Genomic DNA, 13,153 nt, shown 5'->3' with positions numbered 1-13,153 from the left:
AATGCATGGCTTGGTACAAACGTAGGTTTTGGGGTCGCAGTTCACTGCAACTTCGGAACAGTAGAAAACAGTATTTTAAAATTATCATTAAAACTGCAAACACACATGAGTAGGAACAGTTGTAAAACACAGGTAATGCGTTGGTCTGAATAACTAACCTAAAATTTCAGTAACTAATATATGATATGGACTCATTACGGTTACTTGAGCTAAATCTGTTCAGTCTCAAGCAAAGGAGACTGAGGGGGGACATGATCCAGGTATATAAGATTCTAACAGGTTTGGATGCTGTTCAAGCAAATAGTTACTTCAGCATTAGTTTAAATACACGAACTCGTGGCCATAGGTGGAAATTAGCGGGAGAACACTTCAAGCTGGATTTAAGGAAGCACTTCTTTACACAGCGTGTAGTCAGAGTATGGAATACCCTTCCTGATAATGTAGTGCAAGCTGAATCCTTGGGTTCCTTTAAATCAGAGCTAGATAAGATTTTAACGACTCTGAGCTATTAGTTTAGTTCTCCCCAAGCGAGCTTGATGGGCCGAATGGCCTCCTCTCGTTTGTATAGTTCTTATGTTCTTATGTTCTTATTACATGCTAAGCGAGATATTTCAAGCCGTTATTTGTTATAATTTTGATGATTTTGCGTTATTCTAGGCTCGTTTTCACCGGACTTAGATTTCAAGTTGTAAAACCAACATTTAAACACAGGCATACCTTGTGTCCCAACTTTTTTGGAATTGGGGTTGTATTTTCAAAAATATTTGAAATATTTTATATTCAAATATTTTCCCCTCCTGTTGACAGACTGTCCCTCAATAATAATTGGGTACTGTACCTTGCTCATGAGTATCTCCCAGACCAGCCAAGGCACAGTAAGCAGTGGCTCAAAAATGGGGTATTCAGTATATGTGGTGCATATGGGCACACCGCAGGGGGGGGGCGCCAAAACAAGGGAGGGACAAAAAAATAAATCATTGACGTCTATGTTTTAAAACTGTTCTTGTGCTTTTAACTCATGACTGCCTGTATGCTCTAAATATGCTGCTTAAAATATTTAAGAGACGTAAAACCTGGCCACTGGCAGTAGAAGTTATGACCAGTGCTGTTGCTGCGACAGGCACTGTCTCCTTTATTTTCTACAGTGCTTGTTCACCTCAGTGGAGGGAGAAGGAGGGGGGGACACTGATGAGCATCTATTTAGTAGTAGCCAGACTGGTAGTAGCCTGTCGCTCATTGAAGTGGTGGGGCATCTATTTGCGGCAGAATGGAGAGAGCAAAAAAAGTTATCAGGTGCTCAAGGCAGAAAGAGAAAAAAAGAAAAGGAGAAGGCATGCGAGAGGATGCGCCAAAAATGCTGATGTGGGTGAAAGACAGCAACAGGTATGAACTATGATGGAAACAAATGTCACTTATGTGCAAGATTGTGCCCAGCGTCAGGGATTAAGTTCTGAATTTCACATAAAACTAGGCTAGATAGTGCTGCTGCTGGCTAGCTTACTTGGGTTAGGTAAGCTGAAATTGCATAGCGATTTCTTGCCGATGAACACAGGCTATAGGCAAGGATTTAGAAGCCGTTTGTCAAATTGATTGATATGTAGTGCGTGCATCGTTAACGTCGGTCGGACCAGCACCTGATCATGTAATCACCATTCATGGATAGCTAGCTAACACATGGCTGACAGAAAGTTGGATGAAAGTAATAGATACCATGAACTAATGTACATTGCAACTAGGCCTCTATATATATATATATATATATATATATATATATATATATATATATATATATATTCAGTATGTGAATTTATTTGTTTAAATAAACTTCAGTAAGTGAACTATAAAACGGACATGGTTTTTTATACCTTTTTTTTGGGGGGGGCGGGGTGCCAAAATTGTAGTTGCATACCCTACAAAAAGTAAGTAGTTGCACCCCTAAAGATAAGGCACCACTGAGGTACTCAGTACAAGGTACAGTACCCAATTATTATTAAATAATTACTCACTTTAATAATAATAAGAAGAAGAAGTACAAAATTATAAATACAATTGCTAGTAGGAACAAAAATTGTAATTAAGAATATTAATAATATATGCATACATGCAGACATTTTATTATATTTTTTAAATAATTAAGTGTAATGTCCTAATTAAAAAAGAGGGAAGTACTTGATTAAGGTGTTTGTGGAAAGGAGTTGGCGGTGCTTTTATTTTGAAAAGGTCGCTTTGTCAACATCAGCACATGTTGCAAAATGCCACCTGTAGGCGGGCTATATGGCCGTCTATAGAGGGGAGAATGTTGCGTCTGTCAATGTGAAAAATTGATGTGTTTTTGATGTCTGTAGGTGTGAAATAACTGACGTCTTTAGGCGTGAAAAATTGACATGTTAACTTTTTTGCGTCTAAAGGCGTGGAAATTTGACCTCTGTAGGTGCTAATATTTGACGTCTGTAGGGTTCAACGTTTTGGCCCTGTTGGCCTTCCATAGAATACCATTTAATAATGACTTTTAACCTGGATTTTCTTTGGCCAAAAGATCAATGACATTGTGCTGCCTTAAAATAGCAAGACGTGAACAATGCACCCGGCCACGCCTCATTTAAAAAACATCACTCTTATGAGAGAAAAATCGGTGCAAGGTCATTAATCTTTTGGTGAAATGCACACGTAGCATGAAAAAAACTAATGCGCTGATGCGAAACTACTAAAAGCACTTCTTATCACGCTTTACATTGGAAGAAAATAGAGCCCTTGGACCTTCTCTCCAGTGCTGGTGTCATTTACTGAGAAAACAAAATGTTCCCAAACTGCCGATTATGACTGACTTTAACCAGCATTAACCAAAACCAAGTCACAGCTCCAATGAGCACAATATTTTTCATATTGAACATCCACATGTGAATTTAAATTCCACTATTCTGAATAAATGTATTCATTAATTTCATTGTGAACTATTGAACTATTATAGAACTGCATAAATGCAATTCCATGAGAGCAATAATGGCTGAAAACCACCTCCATACCTTTCCGCCATGTTGCGGTTCTCTGAAGTGGGTGTGCTCTGATGGTCAAAGCAGTGTAGGCTCCTTAATCCAGTTGATAAATAGACGTGTAAGGTGTTTACCCCCCTTTAATGCCCACCCACCTGTTAAAAAAATGCCAAAAGTCAGAAGCAAAATAAATTCCAGAAGCAAAGCAGAGAAGAAAAAGAAGAGATTAAATTCTATTTTTTAATATTTGTAATGTAAATTTTCATTATGATAATTTGCTTGCAGTTTTCAAAATTTTGTTTAATACTTTTGCCACAAAATTAACTCCATATGAAACCACTTTCATTACATTTCATTAACCCTATCAAAGGTAATAGTGATTTAGGCTGGCCTATAGGATGTAGGGCACCTGAGAGCTAAACCCAGTGATAGAAGAAATGCAGCTTTCCACACCATTCCAGTATAAGAGTGGTTCAGATTTTACATTACGTACTCTGAATTTTATGTTAAAGCTATTTATAATATAATTTTCTTCAGATGCAGTGGTGCAGTGGTTAGCACTGTTGCCTCACACCTCTGGGACCCGGGTTCGAGTCTCCGCCTGGGTCACATGTGTGGAGTTTGCATGTTCTCCCCATGTCGTCGTGGGGTTTCCTCCGGGTACTCTGGTTTCTCCCCACAGTCCAAAAACATGCTAATTGGAGTTACTAAATTACCCGTAGGTGTTCATGTGTGAGTGAATGGTGTGTGAGTGTGCCCTGCGATGGGCTGGCCCCCCATCTTGGGTTGTTCCCTGCCTCGTGCCCATTGCTTCTGGGATAGGCTCCGGACTCCCCGTGACCTAGTAGGATAAGCGTTTTGGAAAATGGATGGATGGATTATTACAGGCATTCCTTGAAGAATATTGCATTGTTTTCTGTTTCATTGGTTAGACTCCAGGCTCTTTGGACTCTGTACTGCATAAGCAATTAGGGAAAATGGAAGTATGGAATTATTTAAGCTACAGTAATAGTCCATAATGATATGCTATCATTTTGCATCTTTTAGGATTATTGTCAGTGCGCCACTCGGAAACAATGGAGCTGGAAAAATCTACAAATGTGATCATACAAGCTGCACAGCTCTTCCTCTAAAAGGTAATAACATTGTCTAACAAGTAATAAAAATAGCCATGCTTATTGAAAATCTAAAAAAGTTTAACTATGTTCGATTTCATTACAACTGACCACACTAATTTAGTTGTGTATCCTACAGAGTCTAATTATACCATCAGATCCATTGGATTATCTCTGGCATCAATGCCAGAGGAGATTACGGTAAGAATATTTAAAATTATTCTTAATTTTTATTTATCTTTTTTTTCTGAAATTGTTGAATTCTTTTAAATTGTTTTTCAAGATAATTATTATTAGTAGTTTTAATAGTAACAGGTAATATATAGAAGTTTTATCATTGCTAAAATGTGTAAACAGTTTAACAGGGTATGATGATGTTGATGTGACTCATATTCTATTAAAAAATTAATCAGATAATTTAAATACTGTGGGAGAAAAAGACTCACTTGGTCATGGATGATCCATAGAGTGATGTTCTAACAGCCAAGAGACTTTATCTTGCAGTATATCACACTAGAAACAAAATGACCACAAGGGGTCAAAATAAAGGCTGGAACTAAACACTTAAGGAGGCACAAAGGAAACATTAACAAGGATCCAAGTCCACACACAGGGAATAAACACACAGCACTAAGAGACTGATACAAATGAAACATTAGGGAACAAAATACCAAAATCGAGGGGGTGGATTTGAACACACCACTACAGGTTTGGCAGTCATATGGCTCAGCTCATTGAGCTATGCGGCAGTGCAGAAAACCTGGGAAACACAGTAATGACTTGGACAACAGGGAGGACAGGATGGCCAGTGACATCTGCTGGCCAAATGGGGAGGAGACACAAAAGGCTGGGACCCTTATTTCAGCAAGACAATGCCAAACCACATACTGCGCGCATAATAAAGGCATGGCTACGTAAGAAGAGGGTGCGGATGCTTGACTGGCCTGCCTGCAGCCCTGATTTGTCTCCAATGGAGAATGTTTGGCGCATTTTGAAACGAAAAATGCGTCAACGAAGACCCCGTACTTTTGCGCACCTAAAACGTTGTTTGCAGGAAGAATGGGACAAACTAACACCTGCAACACTTAGTCACTTGATTTCTTCAATGCCTAAACGTCTTTTAAGTGTTGTTAAAAGACAGGGGAACTATACAAAGTGGTAAATGCTGTACTGTCCCAACTTTTTTTGGAATGTGTTGCAAGCCTGAATGGCAAGAATGGATGTTTATTTACAAATCAAATGATGTTGACCAAAACGAACATGAATTATCTTGTGTTCATACTGTCTGCAATGAAATAAAAGTTAAGGGACATTTGTGAATTACTGCTTTATTTTTTTATTCACATTTTCTGCCCTGTCCCAACTTTTTCTGATTTGGGGTTGTACCTCATCATACTCTCTGTAGGTGAGAGCAAGCTTGACAGCAAAGAACAGCCAACCATGGAGCTGGGAATAAGGACTTTGCTCAAGGGTACACAGATGTGCTGAGGCTGGGCTTAAGCTGGCGGCCATCCAATTACGGGCACAGAGGTTTAGCTGATCTACACACTCAGAAGTTTCCCCCACTATCTGAAAGTAGAGGGTTCCTGTGAAACCTTTCATAAGCCGAAGGCATAAAACAAACAAACAGTTACCATTACTGTATATGGGGAAATATTTTGAACATTCCCAGACTGAAAAAATAGCCTACAAATTACAGTAACATATAGTGAAAGCAGGAATGATATGATAAATACACAGCCTATATAAAGTAAAAGTAGTAGAGATAGTAAAGACAGTGTAGTTTCACTTAAAGGCATAAAATAAATCAATATAAAGCACAGGGGCTCACAGACACTGTTCAAAGCTTTGGCGGCTTGATGCTGAGTGTAGATCCCAGGTAACTGTCACTGCTTGGGGTACACTCTGCTTCTACACTGCATGGCCAAAAAAAGTCACCGTTTGAATTTAATTCAGCAAGTACCTAAGAAACAATGACTGGATCATTATTACTCAGCAATGTTATGTAGCAATAAATTGAAGTCAGCTGAATACCTAAATCTGCTGAATGGCTAGATTATCCCATCAATGGATTTTTCTTCCCTAATGGAAAGGGCATATTCCAGGAGGAAAATGCCATTATTCATCGAGCTTGACTTGTGAAAGAGTGGTTCATTGAGCATGAAGAATCCTTTTCACACATGAATTGGCCATCGCAGAGTCTTGACCTTAACCCCATTGAAAATCTTGGGATGCGCTGAAGAAGACTTTGCAGAGGGTTCAACTCACCTACCATCAATACAAGATTTTGATGAAAAATTAATGCAAATCTGGATGAAAAAATTGCTGAGATGTTGCACGAGCACAACAATGCCTCGACATGTGCACCATAAATAAAGCTAAAGGTTGTCCAATGAAATATTAAACTGTGCGAGTTCTTTTTTAGGCAGGCGGTGTATAATAACATTTGCTGTAAAAGCAAAAATCCTTTTTGGAATATCTTTCAATTAGTGAAAACCGGATAGTGCCCCCATAAGGCCCGATGAAAGTGGTGGCAATCTTGTGTTTTCAGGTCACAGTACAAGTCTTTGAAAAGTATCTACATTGTGACAGAGAAAGAGCACAAATGATAACTGGTATAAACTGGTATAACTGGTACAAATTTTTGTGTGGTTATTTGTGAGTGAAGTGCTTGAGTACATCTATTTTGACTGTTATATAATAATTTCTTGCGTTTCTCATATTTCCCAGGCTTGCGGTGCAGGAATGGCTTGGGAGTGTGACCAAAATACACACCTGAATGGCATTTGCTACCAGTTCAGCAAAACACTGGAGTTCAGGGATGAAATTACACCAGGATACCAAGGTACTACTGATACATGCTTTATGACATTAGGGAGTTCCCTATCAGTATGGAAATAAAGTAGTAATATACACTGTAATGTGGCCTGACTATGACATTTTAATGCTATCGGTTAGTATTAGGGGTGGAATGGTACATAAAAATCACGGTTCGGTACATATCTTGGCTTTGAAGTCTTCGCCTGGGTTACATGTGTATGGAGTTTGCATGATCTCCCCATGTCATCGTGGGGTTTCCTCCAGGTACTCCGGTTTCCCCCCACAGTCCAAAAACATGCTGAGGCTGATTGGAGTTGCTAAATTGCCCGTAGGTGTGCATGTGAGAGTGAATGGTGTGTGAGTGTGCCCTGCGATGGGCTGGCCCCCCATCCTGGGTTGTTCCCTGCCTTGTGTCCGTTGCTTCCGGGATAGGCTCCGGACCCCCCGCGACCCAGTAGGATAAGCAGTTTGGAAAATGGATGGATGGATGCATAGTGGCGCAGTTTCATCCACCCCTTTCCGAATCTCAGGGGATACACAGAAACAGCTGCACCAAAAATCAGCTGAAACAAAGGATCTTTGGCAAAATAAAAGCAAAAGTAAATTTTAAAGAATATGATTTATTACTGTCACGGGACGCACTGAACGGGGAATCGCTCAGGCAGTGCGGGCGACCAAGAACAAGCAGGCAGATGGAAAACGGGGCAAAACGAGGGTTTAATCGGGGACGTAGCACGAATTTCCACGAACAACATCAATGACAGACACGGAAACAGGGGAGACCAGGACTTAAATACATTAAAGCAGGGCAACATAATCTGACGGGGCTGGAAACAAATCGGGGAAGCACACATGGGTAATCAGGGGGCGTGGCACACATGAGGAGCGGACGGGTCAGGCATCACAATTACAACTAAACAAAAGATAATATCTCTGTGGTAGATTCACTGTTTCTTCTATGAAATTCAGATATTCGTAATATTTTGCTTTTGTAAAATAGATTGCTTTTAAGTATCAGATAATCTTTAATATCTCCTGATATTCCTTTTTTTGCTCTTGAAATACATCAACAAACTCATTTAGTATTGGTATTGACTAAATGTTTAATTCTTAAATTTGAACTAGATAATCCTGCAGTTAAACAAAAATTGCAATGTAAGCGCAATGTAATATAATTCATGGACAATGTATTTTTACCAATCATCCATCCATCCATTTTCCAAACCGCTTATCCTACTGGGTCGCGGGGGGTCCAGAGCCTATCCTGGAAGCAATGGGCACAAGGCAGGGAACAACCCAGGATGGGGGGCCAGCCCATCACAGGGTACACTCACACATGAATACCTAGGGGAAATTTAGCAACTCCAATTAGCCTCAGCATGTTTTTGGACCGTGGGGGGAAACTGGAGTACCCAGAGGCAACAGTGCTAACCACTGCACCACCATGCCGCCCCTTTTTACCAATCATGATCGAGCAATTCAAGCTATTTCTGAATGGTTATGCTTTTTATGGTGATAAGCTTACTGTTTTTATAACTGTGAGGAAAACAAAATCTGTACTTTTAATTATGTGGATTTTTGTATGAGTGGCTCTTGGAATATGATCTTAATAAACAGAGTTATACTTAAACAGCACATTTTATATCGTCATATCTTTTTTAAACAAATAGTTTAGTCAAGTTAATTTAAGGAATGCAGATGAATATCTAATTTCATTCATACAGAAATCTAGGGTTCACAAATCCTTTCCCAAGCAGAATCAGGTTTGTTGACCCAGCTTACTCAAACACACAGGGAATATATTGCAGGTTGACAATGTCTCTCATAAGTACAGTAGATGAAAACACAGTGAGACAAAACAAGACAATGGTGACATACAGTTTGGTTGATATACACAATTTGCACTTATGGTTGGTAAGTATATAAAAAGTGCAAGAGTGCAGTGCAATGCAATAAATACAATAAGTACAATACAATATAAAAGTACAGATTTAATTACAGCAGTGGGGTTTTGTGCGGTAATGAGGAAGGGGAGCAACTGATTTCTCATAACTGTATTTGCCTATGGAAACTGCTTCATTACAATCTGCTCGTAATACTTACAATGTTTGCATTTTTCACAGTAGAATATGAGAATTAAGAATAGTATTGAAATCATATGTAAATAATGAATGCATAATGAAACTTATGTTTTTCTGCCCTAGAATGCACCAAAAACCAAGCAGACCTGGTCTTCTTATTTGATGGGTCGGAATCTTTAAAGGCGGAGGATTTTAAAATGACCAAAGAATTTATCACAGGGATCATGGCTAATCTTTCCAATACCTCCTTTCAGGTTGTATTCCTCAGACCATAATTAATGTGCCTGAATGAATGTGCATGAAGGCAGACTGTGATTTCATGATGTAATTACATTAATAATGTTTCAGGGATGCCCTCCTGTTTACTGCTGTAACATACTGTAACATCTCAGCAACAGCATTAATATCAGGAATGGCTGTTTTAGTTTGCAGTTTATTATATAATTATTCCATATTTTTTAAAAAAAGAAAAATAGTTTGCAGTCCAATGAATCAAGGTCCCTGAATTGATAAAATCCCTTGAAATATTCCGGTTACAGCACAGTACAGACATTCTGAAGCTTCTGTTTTTATTGTCTAGTTTGCAGCAGTTCAGTTTTCTGATGAAGCCCGAACAGTTTTCAGTTTTACGGATTATGCGAAAAATGAGTCAAATATAAAACTTGATGCTGAATCACACATGCGGGGACTTGGAAACACCTACGATGCAATTCATCATGCTTTGTAAGTAAAAGAATTTGAGCACTATAAGTTCATTGTCATATAAAATTGTCTTTGAATATATGAATTCTTTTGACCAAGATTTTAGTATTCTTTCAAAAGGACTGTTTGATTTTTGTATTATATAAAAAGGACAATTCTACAAAAGTAATTTGAGGCTGATTTGATAGTTGTTTACATCATTTCATTTTCACCAACATTGCAATGTGAATATTACGATACTTATAAAGCAAACATGGAGTTGAAATATCCCAAAAAGACTAGCCAACTAGATTTTGTGCTGACAAAATATTAAATCATTTTTTTGCCTCATCTTTCTCTCCTTCCTCTGCCCTCTCTTCTCCCTTGCCTGAATACTTACTTACCTTTCCATGACTCCTCTCTTCTAGCTTCAGTCCCTAATCCATGTTCCCTCTCTGTCTATGGAGGTAAACAAACACAGTAATTATGTGAATTAATATAGACTAGTTATTTTTCAGTGACAGTTATAATTATATTTTTTAGCAGTTGCTAAATTAAGTCCTCAACAATTTGCCCATCTCTAAGTGCTTCACAACGTAATAATAGCCTAACTGTACTGCATGCAGGCCGTGGTCAGAATGTCCACTCGTCTCGTATATAGTCCACTGTATAGTGAATCAGCCATATTGTAGTGGTGGTCAAATTCTAAACTGCAAATTTCATTCATTTTTTTGTGTACTACAAAATCGTCGCTAGGCAAGCCAAGATGTAGTGTACAGGTCGACTTAGACCATCATGCATTGCGGCCTGTTGGATTGGAGCTATATTTGAGAAACTTCAGTCTCAACTGTAGCCATTAACCATTATTAAGTAGTTTGCTTTTGAAATACTTGCACATGAGCTTATGTCAATTACAACATGTACTTATCCAAAAATACCAGCATTAGTGTCTACATTCTAGTGTTTGTTTATGCATCAGAGATAACATTTATGAATATCTGGTGCATTATTATGTGGCCATGTAACATCCCCCTTGTCTTCACTTCTGTCATCTATGACTTTTTCCTGTCTAGAGAGTAAAATATAGCTTTTTAGTCTGTCCACATCCTAAACTTTACTGCTGTTAATGTGCAGATCCAGTTAGGCAGTTTCTTTATTGTATGACCTATTGTGTACTAGGGATGAAATGGTTATCGGTTTTAGGGTAAAGCCCAGTAAACTTCCAGACTACCTTTTCAAATCTTAATTATCATTAAAACCGTGGCTGATTATTGCACTTTGCAAAATTCATGTTAAATACTGTTTAAGGATCAACCAAGGTTAGCAACAGTCTCCCAGACACAGGTGTGCAGCCACATCATGCAATATGGGTTTGTTTGTTATGTCAGTGAAAACATAGTGGAAGGCAGTGACCATCAGCAGTGACAGCACTCTGGAGGTTTTTAATATTAATGCGCATTTGATATGGTTTGCATGTGTTTACATACGGTATTTGCTATGTTATTATTTTAGTGTTCATGCAAACAAAAAGTGCATAGTGCTGCTAATTTTATTCATGGATTTCAATATAAACTTGGTGAATCTCTATTGTGTGCAAAAATTCACAATAAGAAATGGTAATTATATAATGTAGACTAGACATATGATGGTGATAATGTGTTTGACACAAACATAAATAAACTTGGTATCCCATAGATTTCTCTCAGGGTCCTCCCCTGAATAGCCTGAAGCCATAAAATGTGTCTTTTGCGCTCCCTTTTCCAATTTGGTAGCAAGAAGAATGGAATGTGTGGGTACGTTGTACAGGACACAACATGGCACATTTTAGGCACGATGAAAACCTCTATCTCCTATTTGTCGCCAATCCCAAAAAGGGGTGTGGCCAGCAAAACTACATTAAGCTGTTTTTATGGTAGTTATAGTGACTCAGTCTAACTTAACGGGTTTGTTGTGGGCACTCCAAGACTGTGGGAGCTTCTGCATAGCCTGAAGAAAGTTTAATTTGCGGAAAGTCACCGCAAAGAAATTATACCATTAGAAACTTTATATTTATTGTATTGCACATTTAGATTAACTATAACTACTGCCTATATCTAGGAAACTCTAACGTACATTTTTATTCCAGAAAAAATGTTTTGACTCCAGAAGCCGGTGCAAGGCAAGGTGCCTCTCAGGTTCTGCTCATCATTACAGATGGAATACCCAATGACAATGATGACTATGATATCATCAAAACAACTAAGGAAAGAAAAATCATCCGTTTTGTCATTCTGGTAAGATGTGAGCTACTGTAATCAAAGATATGCACAACTAGGGGTAGGCAATCTGACAATCTTATATCGTGATCGATCTTGAAGACGTCCACAGTCTACTTTGCATGCAAACTGTAGACATTGTGATCTTTTATACTTCCCAACGTCACATGTGATACACATGATATAACTTGGCCAGTCAGCAGAGCCTTCTAGTACAAAGTCATTCTGTTGGTTTGTGAATGACGCACCAATCAAACGTGGTACTAGCCAGTCCATACTACCTGCCTGATTTGCACCTAACAGGTCTGCACCACAATATCTTTTCTGGTACTGTCTGATCCGTTCATCCCGCAATTTTACTGCAAACTATACTGTGTATATGTTTCTACATAAAAGAGTAGAAGTAACACACGATTTTCTTGCAGATTTCATACAAAGGAGATGAGCTACAGTTAAAATTATTACTTTGTATCTGGAATATGATTTATAAATCATTAGACATTAGTTCTGAAAAGTAACCAAAACAGGGGCTCACATTGATATAAAAGTATTATAAGTGTGTGTATGTGTGTGTCTGTGTGTATTTGTGTGTAAATAGAATAATGATGCACGGATCATCTCTGTTGCCATCCAAATCAGTGTGGGCGTTTGAATCATCCACCCGCAACCAATCCGCTAATTATTTTCTCCAATATAGATACCCGCACCCAATGACACATTATCAGTTTTTCTCAGTGCGATATATGCAAGTGTGATGGAAAGTTTATAAGTGGTAACATATTATGCCGAATTAGGCTGATTTTCAAATAAAGAAATACGAATTTAAAGTAAAAGTTCTTCTTTATTGGTAAAATAAAAATGCCAACAGAAATTTCCACAACAGCCTAAACACGGCTTACATCATCAGATAAAATTATGAATGTCACTGAAACTTCCCAAACACCAACAGTTTAAAAGCTAATAATAATATTTTACCGGTGCACAAAATAAATAAGTAATAAAACATAGTGAATTCACAGTGCATGCAAAATATATTATAAACACAGTCAGGGGTGACATGGTGGTGCAGTGGTTAGCACTGTTGAGTCACACCCCGGGTTCAAGTCACTGCCTGAGTTACATGTGTGTGGAGTTTGCATGTTCTCCCCATGTCGTCGTGGGGTTTCTTCTGGATGCTCCGGTTTCCCCCATAGTCCAAAAACATGCTGGGG

The 13,153-nt window shown here is 38.5% G+C and overlaps 1 protein-coding gene across 1 annotated transcript in view; it reads left to right on the top strand.

The window, feature by feature from the left end:
- LOC125715402 (integrin alpha-L-like) overlaps positions 1–13,153 on the top strand; it is a 56,738-nt gene that overhangs the window by 20,088 nt on the left and 23,497 nt on the right. The window contains exons 3-8 of the mRNA XM_048986832.1: positions 4,038–4,126; positions 4,245–4,306; positions 6,836–6,950; positions 9,130–9,260; positions 9,587–9,729; positions 11,813–11,960. Of these exons, the coding sequence (XP_048842789.1) occupies positions 4,038–4,126; positions 4,245–4,306; positions 6,836–6,950; positions 9,130–9,260; positions 9,587–9,729; positions 11,813–11,960 (688 nt within the window). The remainder of the gene's footprint in view (positions 1–4,037; positions 4,127–4,244; positions 4,307–6,835; positions 6,951–9,129; positions 9,261–9,586; positions 9,730–11,812; positions 11,961–13,153) is intronic.

This window comes from Brienomyrus brachyistius, chromosome 20 (genome assembly GCF_023856365.1).
Source record: "Brienomyrus brachyistius isolate T26 chromosome 20, BBRACH_0.4, whole genome shotgun sequence".
In the NCBI taxonomy this organism is placed as follows: Eukaryota; Metazoa; Chordata; class Actinopteri; order Osteoglossiformes; family Mormyridae; genus Brienomyrus; species Brienomyrus brachyistius.
The sequence above is the reverse complement of the archived record's forward strand: the minus strand, read 5'-3'. Positions and strand labels throughout refer to the sequence as shown.